General features: G+C 50.6%; 1 protein-coding gene across 6 annotated transcripts in view; it reads left to right on the top strand.

Annotated features, from left to right (window-relative positions):
• Positions 1-19,632, top strand: part of Sox13 (SRY-box transcription factor 13) — a 44,428-nt gene that overhangs the window by 11,261 nt on the left and 13,535 nt on the right. For 2 of the 6 annotated variants that reach the window (XM_063272078.1, XM_063272077.1), the window contains exon 1: positions 568-908. The exons of the other annotated variants lie outside the window; for them this stretch is intronic. In XM_063272078.1, the coding sequence (XP_063128148.1) occupies positions 778-908 (131 nt within the window). In that variant the 5' untranslated portion in view covers positions 568-777. Of the gene's footprint in view, positions 1-567; positions 909-19,632 lie in introns of those variants that run through there. 6 annotated transcript variants of the gene reach the window in all.

Below are 19,632 nucleotides of genomic sequence, written 5' to 3'. Positions count from 1 at the left end.
AAAATGTTCAAGGGTCCTGTGTTCCCGAAGGCTTCATGGTGAGGGGTAGCTACTAGAAGGGAGAGCCAGAGGCAGAGGAGAGCCAGCAGGAACCGGTTTCTCTGGAAGTGACTGGCCTAAGGGAGCCTTTCTCTCCCTGGCCTCACAGGGACTAGTGTTGAGCTTGAGAGGAGCAGAAAGGAAGAGGCCTACGGTTTTGTTTTTCAGACCGAGTCTGTTAATAGCAATTTATTGCATCCGGGTCTCCAGCCAAGCACATTCTGTTCCCAGTGTTGGGGGAAGACACTTGGCCATGGCAGGGCTAGACAGGAAGGAGGAAGGGATATCAACAGTTGTGATTGACGATGGTGTCTTGGGCTACGAAGGAGGCGCCAGTTTCACCACAGGCTAGCTCGAGCCTGGCCCGTGTCGGGAGATAGATGCACACGAGGCTGGGAAGCAGGGTGGGCAGCTCCTGCCCTGCACCATGCCTGAGGGGCCTTGGACGTCTAGCTTTCTGTTTGTCAAATGGAGTTTGGGCAGTGATGTTGACCAGACCTGAAGTGTTTCTTGAGCACTCTGGAAAGACCCCCTATAAGGAAAAGGAGGGCGATCATGTAAGAGAACAAAAGAAGAGGGGGAGCAGGCAAGATGGCCGCCCCCGTGGAAAGAATGGTGCACGAGCAAAACACCCCCTTTTTGCAATGTGCTGAGCTGGTGGAATTTCACTCAGTGGCTGCAAGATCGGGCTGCAGATAATGGTCTGTGGGCTCCTGGGCTGTGTGTGTGCCGACTGTCATGTTGGGGTCCAGGATGGAGCAAGCAGGGCTGGCATCCAGGGTACCCCTCCTTCCCAGCTGCTCTCCATGGTTCCCAGGACGCATAACTGACCTCTACTCCTGGAGGCAAGTCCCCCACTTCTCTCTCAGGTAAGCAAACTTTCCCCCACATTTCCCTGTTGTTCTCCCAAATGTTTGTCACTGACTACAGGCAATCCCCTCATTTTATTCAAGCTCACTCCTGGAAGCCAAACTCAGCTCAGGAAAGAAAGGTGGACCCTGATCCCAAGGGCCGCTTACCGCTTTGGTTTGGGAGAGTGTTGACCGCTTGCGTGTCAGCTGTACCCCATGCACGGTCCCGCTCGATGGTTGTTCAAAGTCAGGTTCGCTTTTTGGTAAACACAGATAGGCAGCAGGAGCCTGGCCATGCTTTCTACCTGTGAGGCTTGGCCCGTTGTTGTTCCTAGGGACAGCTGGTGGCCTCTGAGGCCAGTTGCTTGCCCTGTCTTCTCTGGACTGAGAATCATCTTTCTCAGAGCTCAAGGATCCTGCCAGGGGCTCACAAAAAGACAGACTCAGCTCACAGTGCCCAGGTTCCACATAGCATTCCCGGTGTCCTTCATTCATGTCAGCGTGATGTGGGATACTGTTCTGCCAGTTAAAATGAGGACCTCCCCAGAGACTCAGGAGGGAGGCTTGATGGGTGAGAAGGAGGAGCAGGCAGAAACCAGGCAGAACAGTAGACGTTAGACAGAGCCCACCCGGCTCAAACGTTGGCCCAGGCCACAATGCCGGGACTTTGTTAACAATGGGGAAACAGAGGGTGTTTCAGAGAACTTTGAGAATGGGTGGCTGGTCCATTCAGGCTGAAGTGTCTCTTATTGTCCTAGGAAAATTCCCAGCAGTCTCTGTTCTTTTCCTTCCCATTTGAAGCCATTGTTGCTGCCGTCCCATTGTGCTGAATGACTGGTGACTGAGGACCTTGCCTTTACTTGCCAAGGCTCAAGGGTGTGGGCTCAGGCTAGCAGCTGTGGGGCCACGTTGCTCTACCCAACCTATGGTGCCCAAGGCTTTTGGGTGTCACCACCTAAGTCTAAGACTCCCGCATGTGCAGGCTTTCTGACAAATGGGCAGGTGATATTTCAGGCCAATCTCTACGTGTCCGTTTTAGTCTTTTTTTTTTTTTTTTTTTTTTGGTTCTTTTTTTTTTCGGAGCTGGGGACCGAACCCAGGGCCTTGCACTTCCTAGGCAAGCGCTCTACCACTGAGCTAAATCCCCAACCCCCACGTGTCCGTTTTAGAAGGCAATGATTTGGTGGTCAGCGTTTTTTGAGGCATGGTCTCTGGTAACCCAGATGGCTTTTGAGCTGTGTGGTTGAGGATGACCACGAACTGCTGACCCTCTTGCCTCCACCTCTCCAGTGCGTGCATAACAGGTGTGTGCTACCATGTCCTGCCGGTTGGATGTATATTTTGACCTCATTGTATGAACATGATTGAGTGTGGTGGGAAATGAGGCAGCCAGGCTCTCTCTGGAGACTTCTGTGGGACCTAACGAAGTTGGGGGGTTGGGGAGAGCAACAACAGGCAGGCCTATTCCCCATCCCTCTGTCGCTGGACGGTGAGACAGAGTGAGATGCCTGAACTATAATTTCAAATCTCTCTCTGTCTCTGTCTCTGTCTCTCAGGATACATTTATTAGATTTTAAAGGGAAAACGCCTTGGCAGGTAAGCTGTGACTCTCAGCAGCCGCTCAGAAGAGGAGAATGGAGGAGAGAAGGGGAAATGCCTTGGGACTTGAGTTGAGCCATCATGGAGGTCAGCTAGCCACATGTCGGCCAAGCAAACACACGGCAGGGAGGGCAGCTTTAGAGGAAAAAAATAAAGACCCCCAAAGAACCAGAGAAATCTTGCTTACAACAGAGACGGAAGAAAAGGAGATTGCTAACACTTTTGTGAGTGATTCAGAGAAGCAGGCAGACTTAACGAGGCTTGGAGGCTGTTTTCCTTAGAGCAGAGTTTTCTCACAGTGGAAAAAGGAGTAACAAAAGATAAAAGGATTCAGAGAAGGGATACCTGTGTACTTGCTCTTCTTCTGTGGCGATGACGGAGCGGGCCAGCCACTGAGACTTGTCCTGGGCAGAGATAGAACTATCCTGGACCCTGACAGGATGCCGCCCGGTACCCAGGTCATGCTGTCTGGAAGATCTAGTGAGAGAGGAGTACCTCTCCAGAGATGGTGGGCACAGACGTTGCATCCACAGTGCCTTCTTCAGCTTCCCGCAGCCTTCTTCCTTTGGATGCAGGAAGCAGATACACTGTACACCCCGGCCATGTTCTCTTTCAAGTGCCAGCCACCCTGTTCATCAACAGTTGTATGTGATAAGTGCCCACCGTGAGCCTGGTCTGGAGGGATCTCATCCAGGCTGGCTGCTGTGCCCACAGTGTTATCAATGACCATTTCACCCAAAGCAACCAATGAGACCTGCTGTTCTAGGCATTTCTAGACAGGCTGGGGTGAGGACCCTGAAAGAATAAACTCACACGGTAGGTGTGACAAAAATAAAAAAAAATAACAGCTGGACTCAAGACATTGCCTGACATCCAGTCTCCTTTATTTCTCCCCAGGTAGAAGGCAGTGGAGGCTCATACACAATGCTGGAAGCTGGGCTGTGTGTTTTAATCATTTTTAATGCTCAACAGCCTGTAGCTAACCTTTGAACCCTGGTGCTGGACACTGCAAGAGACTCAGGTTGTGGTGGCAGGGAGAAGTCTTGCCGGGTCACTGTCCCAGCTACATGCGGGTTCCACACATGGCAAGCATTCACCGGGGCTTGGAGAGTCCATGAGACGTGGCCTCTTTGAAGAGGTCCTGGTCTGTGGTTTGGGATTTGGAGTCAAGCTGGCGTGGGGATTGCATCCTGATCCCCCACCTCTTAGTCTCCATTCCCTTGTGTGCGAAGTGTGTCTGGCTCGAAAGTCAGCCCTGTTAAAGATTCCAGGGATGTCCAAGTAAAGGGATGCATACCACTGAGGATGGCTGTGAATGGGAACAGACACAAAATCGTAAACTTACTGAAAAACGACATGGATGTTGTTGCCATGTTTTTGTGAATTGCTTGTGTGGTTCTGTAGATGACAGCACAGCGCTAAGATGGTGATCGAGAGCCCTTTGCGATCACCCAGTAGATGACTGTGCCTGTTCAGTGCTGAGTCCTTTCCCATGTGGCCTGCTCCTGCTGGAAGTTGGGGCCTTAGCATTAGCATACGTCTTCACCCACCCCTTCCCCGCCTTTCATCAAAGGCAGGAGCCCCTCACCTGTAAGTTAATCATTGGGAGAAGTAATAACTGACTCTTTGTGCAAATGTCTGGGTGATGTGGGGCCAGACCCTTCTGTGAACTGAAGGTGTTCAGATGACTGGGAGTGCACAGGGCTGTGTAAATCAAGTACTTGGACGGAAAATGAGCGTGCTGAGCCCCTCCCCCACCCTGTCTCAAGCAGGGAAGGGTCTTTTGACTACTTTTGTACGGAGGGGAAAGTGGAGGCTTGAGGACTTTAAGAGGTAAGGCCAGAATTGCATCCGGAGGGGGTCACCTCTGGGCAGGCCCTCTCTAAACACTCAGAACGCTCACTCTACTCTTCTCGCACTCCTGCAGTTCCGTGTAGTCAGGGCTCTTAGGGTGGATAGTCCTGAGCCGGGAGGAAGAGGGTTAAATTCTTCCTGAGTGCAGAGCCTGGCTTTTCCGGTGACCCCATCACTGACCCCCTGCCCTCCCCTGGGTCAGGTCTGCAGATTGTTGGGGGAGGGAAGCCACAGAAGGAACTTCAGCCGCTCTGATGGATAAGAAATGCCCCAGGGTTGCCTTCTCTCTCTTTCATCAAACAGGGGTGGATGAAGATGCTGGTGGCTTTCCAGTCAGCATAGAAAGTCCCTAGGGTCGTTGGGGTAGGCTGCCATCGGAAGGGCCCGCACGCTTTAATCAAGCTACAGAGTACAGGCTGCTCTGTGGATACAGCAAGCCCTTAGATATGTTCTCAGCCAGGAGGGAATGAGCGTTGGTTTTGCCTGTAAAATACTAGATTAAAGAAAAAAAAATCAGAAAATGAAGCTTCAGATGTCCCTTAGGTCTGGCGGGACTTCGGAGCCAGCTTGCGATTTCTTGAGGAGGAAAAGGTGGCTGAAGGAAGCTGGTGTTGTTGACCTCAAGTGGATTATCCCCTGAAAATTGGGACAGTGGCCGTCTGGTCCCCAGTGACTCCTCTGCACAAGGCAGCTTCGGTGTCACTTCACCGTCCTGTGTCCTCCGAAGACAGCGGGGCATGCAGAGGTGACCTTATTTCATAGCCCAGCGTGTGCAGCGAACCCACAACGGAGCTGTTCTGGAAATTAGGGGTCTGGCTTCCAAAAGGTCGCCCTAGAGGGACCGGTGAAGAAGGGGTTTCCAGGAAAGGCAGCCTCCTGCTCCCCAGCTAGAGAAGCTAAGCTCACCCGTGTCGTGTCTACGATACAGGTAGAGACAGCAGGGAGAGACTGGCAGAGCTGGGCACACATTGTCTGGCTCTGGCCATTTCTAGACTCTTCAGTTAGTGACTTTAATTATGGCCTTCTGAGCAGCCTGCTGCCCTCGGACTCGGTCTCAGAGGCTAGTCACCAGTCAGCGGAGCTGGGAGCTCTTGTCTAAGCCTATATGTGGATTAAAGGGGTGTGGAGTGCAGTTTGTTTAACAGTTTCTTACTGATTGTTGTGTGCGACCACACGTGTGTGTATATGGGGGGTACTAGGCATGGAACCCCTTGACACACGCTATGAAAAGGGGGGGGGAGCAATCCCACCCAGCACTCGAGAAGCTCAGGTAGGAGGATTAACATTAACATGGCGCCAGTCTGGACTATAGATTAAGGCCTCGTCTCTACAAAGCATAAAAAGTATGCTAAAATATACATGCGTCAGAGTCCACCATTGTAGTTCAAGGGTGTTTTCTGCCTTCACATTGTCATACGACAGCCACCCAGCCCGCCATCCCTCCCCTGCACAGGTTATTTACCCTGAAACTGGCCAGTCATGTTACCCCGAAACTAGCCAATCGTGGAATTCTCCATCACGCTCCTCCCTGTCCCTGTGGCCCCTGCATTCTGAGTCCCTCACAGGTGACAGCACACAGCGACGGTCCTTTACGTGTGTGGCTCTTCTCACTTAGCGTGTTTCATGGTTCATTCAGGCTGCCGTGCGTCATTTCCTTCCTTCCTTCTTAAGGCCAGGAATCCGCTGTATCTGTAAGCGACGTATTGTTGGTTTGCTTCCGCCTTTTGGTTGTCTGTTTTGCTCTAGAGGAAGAGCTTGCTTTCATTTCTTGGGGCTGTATATACCTGGAAGGGGTTGCCGGATCGTGTGGGGATTCTGTGTTGTCTTTCTGTTGTCATGCTAGTTTCCAAACCAACCTCACTTTATCTTCCCCGTCCTAGCTGATACTCATTTCCATCTTGAAAACAAAACGAAACAAAAAGCGTCCTTTGGGGACTGAGGAGATGCCTCACTGGGTAAAGGTGCTTGCTGCGCTAGCGTGAGGACTTGATTTCAAGTTCCCGTGCCCTTTAAAACATGCCCTGGGTTGTTGCACGTGTCTGTAACCCCAGGTCTGTGGGGGTGGACAGTGTAGAGACACCGTTCCTGGTGCTTGCTTGGCTACCAGCCTATTTCAAGATGGGGGCCAGAGCAGTCCTGTGCCCCTCATTTGACAGGAAGATAAGTGTAGATAGAGTTGGGGTTTGTCTCTCGATCCTGCAGGAGCTGTCAGCAGGTCACAGAACTCCTCACCTGTTCTCAGCTGGGCTCCATGGCCTGGGGACCCTGCCTGCCAGGCTTGCTGTGAGCCGCCCTAAGCCGGGGACACAGGAGTGGGGCTGTTTGGAGCTCCACGTGATAGCTCTCCTTGGCCGCAGTGAGCTTTAGAGAAGGGTTTCGTCCGCCAGTGTCTGGGTTCAGCCTCTTAGTTGCCGTTGGCTGTGACTTTTGCCTCCTCCTCCTATCTTGTGTCCTCATCGGTAGGAGAGGTGATTGATAGGAACTGTTTCACAGGGGTGATGAATGACACGACAGAGCTGAAGCTGACACTCCACATTGTTAGTCAGTTCCTGTTTCCTGGTTGACAGGCTGCCTGGGCTTAGATCTCCCCAGTGCCCGTTTCTCCTTAACCACTGGTGCCCACCTCCAACAATTCCTCTGAAGAATAAGGAAGTTAACAGGAGTAAAAACCATTTGAATAATGCTGGGTATGAAGTAAACACTCAAGAAAAGTTAGCTGTCGTTGGAGGTCCTCAGCCACACACCAGGGTGACTCAACCTCTCTCTGTAGCTGCCGTCTGCAAACTTGCCTGATTGCCTAATACTCATGGTTTAAAAAAAATGTTTTGGATGTCAGCACTGCAAGTGTCTTCTTGGTGCTGCCTCAAGATCCCTCCCTTGCTCACCAGTCATCTTACCCCTTGGCCTCAGTTTTCACAGAGTGTCGGTGGTTGAAGCCTCACCTGGGGCAGGGCAGACGGCAGGGAATGCTGGCCACTTTGGGGCTGCTTGTTGAATGCTTTTAGATGGAACCTCGGTGATAAGATGGCTGCCTCCTCCTTGCTTCCCCGAGCCTTTGAAAACAAACAGGGCTGGAGAGATGGCTCAGTGGTTAAGAGCACTGACTGTTCTTCCAGAGGTCCTGAGTTCAAATCCCAGCAACCACATGGTGGCTTACAACCATCTGTAATGAAGTCCGATGCCCTTTTCTGGTGTGTCTGAAGACAGCTATAGTGTGCTTATATAATAAATCTTTTAAAAAAGAAGAAGAAGAAGAAGAAGAGGGCTTGGCTTTGGATACAAGACCCAGAGGATAGGAGCTGGATGTAACCGGAAAGCTTCCTTCCTGGAGACTTCATGGTAGTAGGAGGGCACCGTGCAAGCTTTGAAACAGTCCTATCCAGCTATGCTGCCGGCGCACCCCAGCATAACTTAAGGTGCAGTAGTGGCACACATCCCTTGGTGGTAACCAACGGCTCTTTACTGAGATTAAAGATGGCTCAATAAGAGAGAAATCATGACTGTACTAGAAATCTAGATGACTACTGGGGGCTAGTGAAGTCATGGATTTTGAAAGGAAGACTTCCAACCACAACTACACCAGCATAATCCCTAACCCCCCCCCCCCCGTTCTAAATATTGATCTCACACTCCCAGACAAGGGAGTTTCCTTATCAAGGAAACTTCTCTCTGCAACAGATGGAGAGCGTTAAAGAAAACTACAGCTGCTCAGAATGCAGACTTGTGAAGCCCAGACCCAGTGGATAGATGATACATTTACAGCTCCTGAACCTAGGGTTCGGGGGTCATTGCAGAAGAGGGGCTGGGAAGATTGGAAGAGCTGGAAGAATAGGAAATGTACTGTAAGGCTGTGTCTCCTGGAGATGTCAGAAACCACACCCACGAAGTCTCTCACCAACACGGCTGCCTCATGCAAGCTGAATAGGGATGACAAACAGGTAGACGTGCTAATGTGGAAGGGCAAAAGCTCTCGAGGCCTCAGCCCCACTCAAAGGACTACAGGCAACCAAAGAATGCTGAGAGCAGGAGAAATCACCTTCCTCAGGACGAGCACACGTGCAGGTGACATCATACAGACTGACCAGGGTGTGATTATTTAGAATGCGTTTGAAAATGGGGTGGGCTGGAGTGGAGAAGCAGGCAGATTTCTGTGATTTTTGAGGCCAGCCTGGTCTATATAGTGAGTTCCAGACTGCTAGGGAGGCCCTGTTGACAAGGGGAGGGGCCGTTTAAAGTAAGAGCTGTCGCCACAGTGTCCAGGAGGACTTTCTACCACATTTGTATTTTCTCCACGGCGCCCATCCTATTAGTAATAGATAAGATAAAGCTAAAAGAACACATTAAACAGAATAGGAAAAAAATGGAGGAGAGAAGAGAAGGGAAGGCCCAGGGCGTAAGAGCGTCTGTTGCTTTTTCAGAGGACCCTGATGCGATTCCCAGCTTTTTACTGTGCTCTGCTGTAACTCTAGTCTCAGGGGACTAGGCACCCTCTTCTGGCCTCTTTGAGTGTCAGGCACACACAGACAGACATACAGGCAAAAGTTAAAGGGGAGGACCCTGGGGTTTCAGCCCACTTTGCACGACTGCAAGCTCACTGTTTCACCTGACACCACCTGGTAGTTTGAAAGAAGACCTAGAGCTCAGTCTGCAGAGTCTGATCTGGGTTACAGGGATCTCTTTCCCAGGCGGCGCCCTTGGCGCCGGCCACTCTTGACAAGTGTCACTAAGACGAAGCCACGTGCTGCCCAGCCCCGACATGATAGAAGGTCTGTGTAGCAAAGATGGAATTCCTCTTGCATGATGGGTAAACACAGCTCATTGGGGATCGTCTCGATCATTCCCCTCTGTGGCCATCCTTTTGTCTCCGTGTTCCCTTTGTTCTTGGGCTTGGCATGTCACTGCCTGGGTTAATGGAATGGCGTTTCACACTGGTGAGCACCAGAGGCAAGCGATGTTTTCTGAGGAGCTGGTGAGTTCTGACAAGTTTCGTCACCCCAGACAGAGAAGATGCAGTAGTTCATGTCCGGTGTGGTGGGTGTGGTGGTTGGTTCAGATAAGCAGGGCCTTCTGTTCACGTGGGCTTCCTTCACGAATCTGTATCCTGCCTGTCCCCACCGTGGGTATCTATCAGATGGCTCGGAGTACTTGTCAGAGAGACGTCAGGTTGTTGGGGATACCAAAAGGACATGTAGGGCACCAGTTCTGTGGGCACACCTGTAACAGCTGCCACGGAGGCAGGAGGATCAAGGCCAGTCTGAGATCCTATCTCAGAAATATCAAGGGCTCTGACCAGAACAGGAAGAGTAAACAGAGAGAGGGAGTATAGGAAGGAAAAGCTAAAATTAAGGGACATTTGAGGAGTAGTTTGGAAGACACTACAGTAGAAGTGTCTTAATACACACACACACACTGGCTGCTCTTCCAGAGGTCCTGAGTTCAATTCCTGCAATCACATGGTAGTTTATAACCATCTGTAATGGGATCTGATGCCCTCTTCTGGTGTGTCTGAAGACAGCTATGGTGTATGCATATATATAAAATTAGTAAATCATACACACGTATACACACACACACACACACAAAACACACACACTGGCTGCTCTTCTAGAGGTCCTGAGTTCAATTTCTGCAGTCACCTGTAATGGGATCTGATGCCCTCTATGTGTCTGAAGACAGCTATGGTGTATGCATATACATAAAATAAATCATACACACACACACACACACACACACACACACGCACACGCACACGCACACGCACACACACACATCTAAGTGGAATCACCAAGTAATGGAGAGACAAAGCCCCAACTAGAAATCTCTTGCCACCAAATGAAACCTCCAGGGTCAGCAATGGGTTATATCTAGTTGAGTTGCTGGCCAAGAGGCACCATGGAAGCACCCAGACAACCCAGACTACTGCCCAGGCCGCTGGCTGTTGCCCACAGAGGTGAAGCACAGTCTCTGAAGACAACCCCTACACAACCCACTGGCCACAGGGAAGCAGGGCTGGCGCCTGCCTAGAGCCATCACCCTACTGACTCATGTTCACAGAACTGAACGGTACTCTGCACACTATCAGAGGAGAAAGGTAAACACCCGTGCAGGGACAAACCCTTAATCGACAATGGTGACCTGCCCACAAGATACACTGCTGCCGTAGACACACAAGTGTGTGGGAGTAACCAACTATCTGATTAGAATCCATGCTCCACGCTGCTTGGGTAGCACAGTACCTGAGGCTTAGGCCACGGGGAGTCAAGCACTGCTAGTCTGCTAAAGGAACACAGCAAGAAAAGATTCGTAAGGACACCGCTACACTCGCCAGTCAGCGCTTTGGCTGACATCCGGGAAGCTTCTTCCTGCAGTAGACGCAAAATACAGAGACCCACAACTGCCCAGTGTGCAAAGAGTGAGAGCCCTCGGAACACTCAGTCCTAAATGGGATGTCTCCATCAGATTCCCTCCCCTCGGGGTTCAGCGAAGTCTGCAGACGAGGAGGCATAGAGCGAAAGACCCAGTGGGAAGGGAAGACCGACCCCCAAGGAAGCAACGCCTTCTAGACGCAGCAGGACTGATGCACCTATGAACTCAGAGCCTGGCGCATGCAGGGCTCTGCACAGGTCCGTGCCAGATGGGGGCCCAGTGCTGAGAGGGAAGTAGACACAAGACCCCATCCCTAAGCCAGAAGCTGTCTCTAGGTGATAAAACTGCTGGTGAAGGAAAAATTAGTCCTCTTCAAATTAGTCCTACTGAGTGTACAAAGTACCCCTAAGGGTAGGCCTCATGTCCAGTAGTAGATGGCCCACACGAAATGAGCTTACTGGTAATTTTTTTGGAGTGTTTTTTTATTTTTTGGCTCCTTGTTTTCTGCTAAACAAGTTTTGTCCTATTATAGTTTTTTTTTTAATTTTATTATTTATTTTAGATGTCTTTTTTTTTTTTTTTTTTTTTTGGTTCTTTTTTTCTTTTTTTCGGAGCTGGGGACCGAACCCAGGGCCTTGCGCTTCCTAGGCAAGCGCTCTACCACTGAGCTAAATCCCCAACCCCTAGATGCCTGTCTTCTAATGAGAAAGAGAGGAGTGGGTTTGGGTGGGTGGGAAGGCAGGGGAAGATCTAGGAGAAGGGCAAATCGATTAGAATAAGTTGTATGAAACAGTTTTTTTTTTTCAGTTTAAAAAAAAAGGAAAAATTACAAAAATAATGCAAACCTAAACTCAAAACAGTTAGAGGCTGATGTGCTGTAGCTGACTAACAGAGCTCTTGACAAGCATGCATTAAACCCTGGGTTCCATCCTCGGCTGGGTGTGTGTGTGTGGGGGGATGGGGGGATGGACACACCAACGGAAGTTATCTTGAGTAAGGGTGTGAGAGAGAACCAAAGGATGGAAATCTTCTCGGTGGAGGCAGACTTGTATCTTTGCTTGTCTGACCGTCTAAGGATGGCGATGCAGGTTCAGGGAGCAGAGTCATTGTGTTTGGAAAGCCCATCCCAGTCAGCCTGGAGTGCTCTACGGTGGCTGCGTGGCTGTATTTGTTCTCTTTTATCTTTTCATTTTCCTGCAATATCGGGACTGGAACCTCACACCTGCAGGGCCAGTGCTCTACCAGTGAGAGAGAGTGTGCCCGAGAGCTAGCACCCTAGCGCATCACTTGGGAGAGTGCAGGGGTCTTAGGAGTCATGTGCCTGGAGTCTGAAAGGGCCAATTATTCGCCTCACTATTTCAGGAAAGGTCTAGGGAGCCCTTCTTGCTTCTCTTACTGCCCCGTCCCCAACCATGTATGTGGCTAGATTCTTGAAGTGTGTATCACGGTTGTAACCACAAAGGAGGTATTCGATACTTTGTATACAGGAAGAAGCGGAGGGGGTTTTTGTTGTTTTAAAAGGCGATTTCATGTAGCCCAGGGTACCCTGGTACTTCCAATCCTTCAGCTTCACCTCCAAAATGTTCTGTTGAAACAGTCTCCCCTCCCCGCTTCCTCCTCAAAGAGAGTTTATGCAGTCCTGGCTGTCCAGGAACTTGCTCTGTAGATCAGATTATCTTTGAACTCATGGACATCCACCTGCCTCTGCTTTGTGTGTCACCAATTCCCCCCCTCCCCCAATGTCTTGGTTTGTTTGTTTCGTGATTTAATTTTATTTTATGTGCATTGGTGTTAGGGTGTCAGATCCCCTGGAACTGGAGGTACAGATAGTTGTAAACTGCCACATGGGTGCTGGGAATTGAACCCAGGTCTTCTGAACCCAGTTTCTTTTGAATACTTTTTCCTCATCCAAAACTCAGTCAAGAACTGACCTTGTGAACCTTGAACATAGTGGTCAGTTTGTCTTAATTGGGCTAAAACATCGGGGTAGTGGGAGAATGACTGGGCACTAACCAGAGGATGCAAGATGTAGGCTTGGTGTTAATGAGTGACTTCAGACCACCTCTGCCAGGTAGGATGTCCCAGCCCCCGGCTTCTGTAGTGTTCTTTGGAGAAAGAGACTGCAGCATCCTGTAGTGCCAGTGGCTAAGTCGTACTGTAACTGCTTGGATTTTGTTTCTCCTTCCTTTGGCTAATGCCCAGACCTGTTCCTAGTGAGCTTTTGATAAGTTTGACGAGTCCCTGCTGGAAAGGTCTAGAATTCTTCCCTTCCTGGGAGACAAGGATGGCCCAGTCATATTCTTGGTTCCGTTGGAATGAAGCGTTCCTGGAGATGCCATCCACTCTCCAGACAAGATCTCCTGGGGACAATCACAGTGTCAACCCCAGCAGCACCTCAGAGATGTCCCCTCTCTCTCTCTCTCGAGTCTTCCTCTGTATTGACAAATGCTCTGGTGCCTCCGAGGCTGGAAGACCATGTGGCCGTCTCAGGTTCTGACACTGCTCTCCGCCGTGGAGGGCTTGTGCTGCTGAGTACCAGGGAAGAAAGCCCAGAGCAGAGTTGGGTTCCGAGCCAGAGGCACTCACTGGGTGGCCACCACCTTTCCCAGACTCAGGGCACCTAGCATTTCCACTGAGCCTCCATCTGCCGATGTGGATAGATAGCACTTGGCCAGCCAGTGGGATCTGTCAGTCCTGAGGCTGGAGTATTGGCTGTTCTTAGCCAGCTGAAAGGCTTAAAGCAGCCACAGCTGGATCCCAGCCACCACAGGTCTGCTACAAGAAGCAAGGGGACCATCAGGAAAGGGTTGCCCTCAGCCTGCAGCCAGCCCAGCTCCCAGCCCTGAGTAAACACAGAGATAGGATCGGGTGGAGCCAGGAAGGGTGGCAGGGTGCGGCCTGTGGGAAGAATGGCAGGATGTGGCACGGGGCACCATTCTGGGCACCCACGCCTTGGGACTATTGTTCAGGGCAGCCTGAGGCTCTCAACTCTCTGGGGTTTCGGAGGAAGTGACATTCCCTTTGGGACCAGGGCCTGCCCCACCCGTATTACAGGGGCCTCTTTCCCTGGCGATGCCCTTGGCACCAGTCACTCTTGACAAGTTGGGGGGAAGGGCAGCCACGGAAGTTTGCTATGCCCAGCGGCCCTCCTCGGAGGGTCTGCCCTGCTGTTGGCATCTGTCTTCCTGTGCCCTGCGTCTGAGTCACAGTCATGCGATGATAACTTGAATCTCTCTCTCTCTCTCTGCATCTAGATGTGTGGAGGGGATGGGGACTATGGTTCTGGAAGGAGGAAGGGCTGAGAGTGAAGACTCTTCTTTGATTCCATTTAGCTGGATCTGTTGCCGAGCGATTAGGGAAGGAAGTAGCTGATGGTCGGTTTGGGGTAGAAAGAAGTTGGCAGAGGGTGGGAGTAGGGGTGGGGAAACCTGCTTGAGGGGAGCATGGGGGCATACAGGTGGTGCTTGAGGGGAGCATGGGGGCATACAGGTGGTGCTTGAGGAGAGCATGGGGGCATACAGGTGGTGCTCTGCCCTTTGTCATCTTGGAGGGGCTTCTCCACCCCTTTATCCAGACACTGGATTCAAAGTCCCAGGCACCAGTTCAGAAACTCAAGGGGAGAAGGTAGCTGAAGCCCCCTTCTCTTCGGGGATGGCACCCTTTAAGGATGCTGAGTGAAATAAAGTTAAAGAGAAGGAGTGTGGAAGACCTATGAGGTGGGCTCCCTAAGAGAGAAGGGGGTGTAGAGGAGGCATACGTTTTAACTTCTTGTTAGTGGAAGATCTGACTGTAGTTCTGAAGTAGGGCGATCCCAACAAGCACAGAAACTTAACATCTCTAGGCCTCGGTATCTCCACTTATTTAAAAAAAAAAAAGAAGAAGAAGAAGAAGAAGTATGCTGGACAAGAGGGAAGGCCACAGATAACACAGGAGAACTTCTTGATGAGCTGCCTCTGGTTGGTGGGTCCTGACTAGGACTTGGGGTTAGGGTAGAACTGGAGGTCCAAACCCATAGTTGTCTCTGGTGCACTTTGGGCTTTGGGGCAGATGGAAAGAGGAAAATCCCCCAGAGAAAGTGTGCCTTGCACTTTGCAAGGAGGGAGTTAAGAAAGCCGATGGGGTCTTTAGCCCCTGGAAAAGAAGGGGCTTAAAGGAGGCTCTTACCTACCAGGTCTTTAAGAAAGCATTTATTGCCTCAGGGGAGAAAGCAAAAGGAGGGAGAGAGCTTGCTCTGCTGCTGGTGGGTGTTCCTCAAGCAGGGGAAGGACGGGGCCCAGCATCAGTCTCTTGGGCTCCAGGCGCTGTGGTAGGACCTGAGGCTACAAGGATAAGTGCAACAGGTGCATTTCTACCCAGTCTTGGTTGGGTTCCCAGGCTGTGGTGGAAGTCAGAAACATCAGGCACTCCAAGCCATCGCCGCCAGCTGTGATTAGTCCTTTGAAGACCACATTCAAGGTGCCCTGAGAGTGTAAAATGGGCACATTCGAAAGGTTACCGCTTCATCCTGGGTTCTCTTACTCCCGTTGTGCTGAAGGGGAAGCAGGCTTGAGGAAGTTATTTGCCCAAGACGATGGCACAGCAGTTGCTATCCAGAATTCGAGCATAGATACACCAGGTCTGTGTGACTCAGAGACATTTCTGTCATCCGCCTGACTCAGCACATGGAGCTGTTTACGTACAGGTACAGGATGCTAGCCCTGTGTTATTTCACCCACATAGACTCTGTGAGGTGTGGGTAACTGTCCCGTCTGCAGGAGAGGAGACAGGCAAAGAGGTCACGTTCACACAGGTCAGCCGAGATCAGACAAAAATGACAGACTCTAAAGGCTAGCCCCGATGCCGTGCATGGGACACCTCCCTTTTCACCAGGGCAGGTAGGGAACCTTGCTTCTTTCAAGGCAAGGCAGTGATGGGTAGACTGTAAGGTAGGTAGGTGGTCCAGGACTCTGTTTCCCAGAGGTACAGCCCGGAGAGGTGCACCCATGGTCTGTCTGGCTCCTAGGCCCTGGTTATTCCTCTTAAGCAAGCTCAGAGCAGACCCTGAGCCCTGCCCCTACCTGCGGTGAGTCAGGTGCCTCTGAGCATGGATGTGCCCTGATGTGGGCAAGAGCATCTGGTAGGTTTACCTGAGGGCACCAGGTTGAGGTGGCGGGGCTCACAACTCCAACCAAACCTGCCTGATGTCACTAGGAGACATTCCCTTAGTTTACCAGTGCCTCGCTGGGAGTCCCAAGATGCCACTTCCTCACATCAGATAACCCCGAGGATGGGCTGAAGGTACTGGGTGGGCATGGGAGAACTGGAAAAGGGCTTTAATGGTAGGAGAAGGCCTGAGGGGCATGCCGGGACCCATGTACATGGTGCTGTCTCTTAGTAGATAGATGGATGGATGAATGGTGGACGGACAGACAGATAAAGATCGGCTGTGCTGCTCCGTGGTAGAGTACGCACTAGCCTGGTGAGGTCCTGGGTACACCCTCCATGGAAACCCCAAACAAACAAAATGATAAAAGCAATCAGATAGACTCTTGGGTGCTGAGGCAGGTGGATCTTGAGTTCAGCCTGGCCTACACAGTTAGGCCCTGTCTCAGGGAAAGATTTAAAAAAGAAAAGAGGTGAAGTGAATGTCTTGTCTAGTGGTAGGAAAATGGCTCAGAGATTAAGCGTGGTTACTGCTCTTGCAGAGGACAAGCAAGCAGGTGGCTTACAACCACTCAGAATTCCAGCTCCAGGGGAGTCCGACGCCTCTACCTTCGTTTATGAGTGCACACACACATACGGGGCATATGTAATTAAAAATAAAATAGACCTTTAAAAGATGTAAAAGAGGGCTGGAGAGATGGCTCAGCGGTGAAGAGCACCCGACTGCTCTCCCAGAGGTCCTGAGTTCAATTCCCAGCAACCACATGGTGGCTCACAACCATCTGTAATGGGACCTGATGCCCTCTTCTGGTGAGTCTGAAGACAGCTACAGTGTACTCATATATAATAAATGAATAAATCTTAAAAACAAAAAAACAAAAAAAAGATGTAAAAGAGGAACAAGAAGAGAGAACGTCTTATCTAACCTAACCCATCGGTTTGGACCCACAACCGATTATGAACAGAATAGTGCACCTGCGAGCCAAATTTTGGGACCCTTGGTGTGTTCGACATGGCACATTCCTACTACCCACACTGGCTGCATTGCCAGGGCTCAGTAGCCAAATGTAGCCCCAGTGGGGCTGGTTCTGGGCAGTCAGGACAGGCAGTGGACTCTTCTGCCTCCCCCTCAGTGGGGTGGATGGATGGGCAGCACATCCAGTGGGACAGCATTTGGCCTCGGGCGTTCATCTGAGCGTGCTGTCTGGCAGCCGTGGCTGTGATTGCTTGGGCTGAGGTAGGAGTTGGAAGCCCAGAGGCTGGGCCTAATGAAGAAGAAAAACCCTTGGGACCCAAGGCTGGCCAGAGGAGGCGACCTGGTGGCAGCCAGTGGGTGTGGGACAGAGGTGGCTGAGAGCCGAGGGATCAGAAGCCCACAGGCCTTCATTGTGCGCCTGTCACACTTCCTCTGGCTTTATTGCTTTTGTCCAACACCCTATTGTCTGGTTTCCTTTTGTCCCAGCTTTCAGCACCGCTGCCTTTTATTTTCCAGCCAGCCTGGTTGTTTTCATTTCTTTTGTCTGAAGTTCCTGAGAGGAAGGTTTTATTTTCAGTGGTTTGATTAATTCACAGCTTGAGCCCGGGTTTGTTTGTTATGTAATTGCTGCCCTCAGCTCCAGGATAATACCCCGCCCCCACTCCTGCCCCCTGCGGGGCCTGGCTCCCAGCCCCTCCCCAGCCGGATGGGCTTTGCTGCCTGCTTTCTGCAGGTTCTTCTGGCACCCCCAGGACCCCTGGGCCAAGCTGGACTGGGGTCTCTTTTTCTCTCCAGGTGAGACGGGGACCAATGAGGACCCACTAGCCTGCAGTCTCTCCTGGCACCTCGCTCTCAGAAAGTGGGTGGGGGGAGTCTGCTGAGGTCCAGTCTGTGGGATACAATCAAATTAAATACACAGGCGCCAATTATAATATTCCTGTAACTATTCTTAAAACGCCGTATGTGTTCTGTCGTATACAAAGCTGTAACATTGTATGATTCAGTACACAGTGCCAGTGTGGTTGGTGTAATCTATAGACTGCAGTATACCCTGTACGGGATTGATGCGATATACAAATGCGGTAGTCCCTTTATTTTCAATCCGCTGCGATCTGAAAGTATAAATGGGAAATTTTAGACGTAAATAATTCATAACGGGTTTTTTGGTCGTTGCCGTCGTCTCTCTTTAAATGTGTTTATTGTGCGTGTGAGAGGGAGGAGGTATTTGTGTGTGGTGTGTATGGCAGTCAGATTGACAGTTCTGGAGTGGTTCTTACAGGCTACAGTTTTGTAGGTTCCAGGGAATGAACTCTGAGTCTTCTCGTTGGCCTAGTTTTGGAGTTTTTAAAACAGTCTCTCTAGGCCCAGGCTGTCCCTTAACTTGTTCTGTAGCCAAGAAGGATGGCCTCAAACTTGTGACCCTCCTGCCTCTCGACCTCCAGAGGACGACAGGTGTGTACCACCATATCCAGTTTTTGTGGTTGTTTATTGAGATACAGTGTCTCTGTGTAGCCCTGGCTCTCCTGGAACTCACTCTGTAGACCAGGCTTGCCTTGAACTCAGAAACCTGCCTCAGAAGTGCTGGGATTAAAGCCATGTGCCATCATCCGGCTCATATTTGGTTTTGGCACACCCAGTGTGGTATGGTGCTGGGGATGGAGTCTATAACTTTGTATGTGCTAGGCAAACACTCTACCCCCAAATTACACTCCATCGATGTAGAATTTTAAACAGCATACTCTTCTCAGTAGCATTATGAAGTCTGGAACCTTCTGGGCTGTGGGTCATCCTTGCTCCAGTGTATCCACACTGTCCTAGCCGCATCCCCTTGATCAGCTGTTGTAGTTGGTGGTGCTAGTGTAGCCTCTGTATTCAGTCTACTCCTGGCTCACTCAACAGTGGCCCCAGCCTGCAGTCTCAGGAATGCTAGCATCCCAGCACCTGACTGGACAGGTGAAAGGTGAGGCTAGAGCGATGGCTCATGAATTAAAAACACTTGTCTTGCAGAGGATCTGGGTTTAGTTCTCAGCACCTACATGGTGGCTCATACCTCCTGTAGCTCCACTTAAGGGTATCTGATGCCGGGGTTGGGGATTTAGCTCCCCAACCCCGGGGATTTTAGAGCGCTTTAAGGCCCTGGGTTCAGTCCCCAGCTCCGAAAAAAAGAAAAAAGAAAAAAGAAAAAAAGAAAGAGTATCTGATGCCTTCTCTGGCTTACACGGGCACATGCATGTGCACAGACAATTCACTCGGGCATACATACATACACATAAGAAGTGAGAGTTCTCAACACAGGGAAGAATTGTTTGCTAAAGTTGATAAAACCCAATGAGAAGACATTGACTGTGGGATCGTGAAAAAGAAAAAGGATTTTGTCGTTTTTGCAAAAAAAAAATTATATTTATTTATTTAATATGTGTGAGTGCACCATCTCTCTCTTCAAACACAGCAGAAGAGGCATCAGATCTCATTACAGATGGTTGTGAGCCACCATGTTGTACTGGGATTTGAACTCAGGACCTCTGGAAGAGCAGTCAGTGCTCTAAACCGCTGAGCCATCTCTCCAGCCCATCCGTGATTTTGTCATTTTTGCTGCAACTCATTGCAAGTGAACAGCGTTGGTATGACAATGACTTGTTAAGCTGGGAGTAACATGGCTATAGGAATCTGCCGAGGTGGGGGTAGGGGATGTACCCATAGGCTGTGGTATCAGTGTGTCACACAGCCTCTCCTGTTTAAGGGTCTCCTACTGCATCTGATGGTTGCCCTATGCCTGCCCTGAGACTGAATTCCTATGCATCTAAG

The sequence above is a fragment of the Rattus norvegicus genome, chromosome 13 (genome assembly GCF_036323735.1).
Source record: "Rattus norvegicus strain BN/NHsdMcwi chromosome 13, GRCr8, whole genome shotgun sequence".
NCBI classification, from domain to species: domain Eukaryota; kingdom Metazoa; phylum Chordata; class Mammalia; order Rodentia; family Muridae; genus Rattus; species Rattus norvegicus.
The sequence above is the reverse complement of the archived record's forward strand: the minus strand, read 5'-3'. Positions and strand labels throughout refer to the sequence as shown.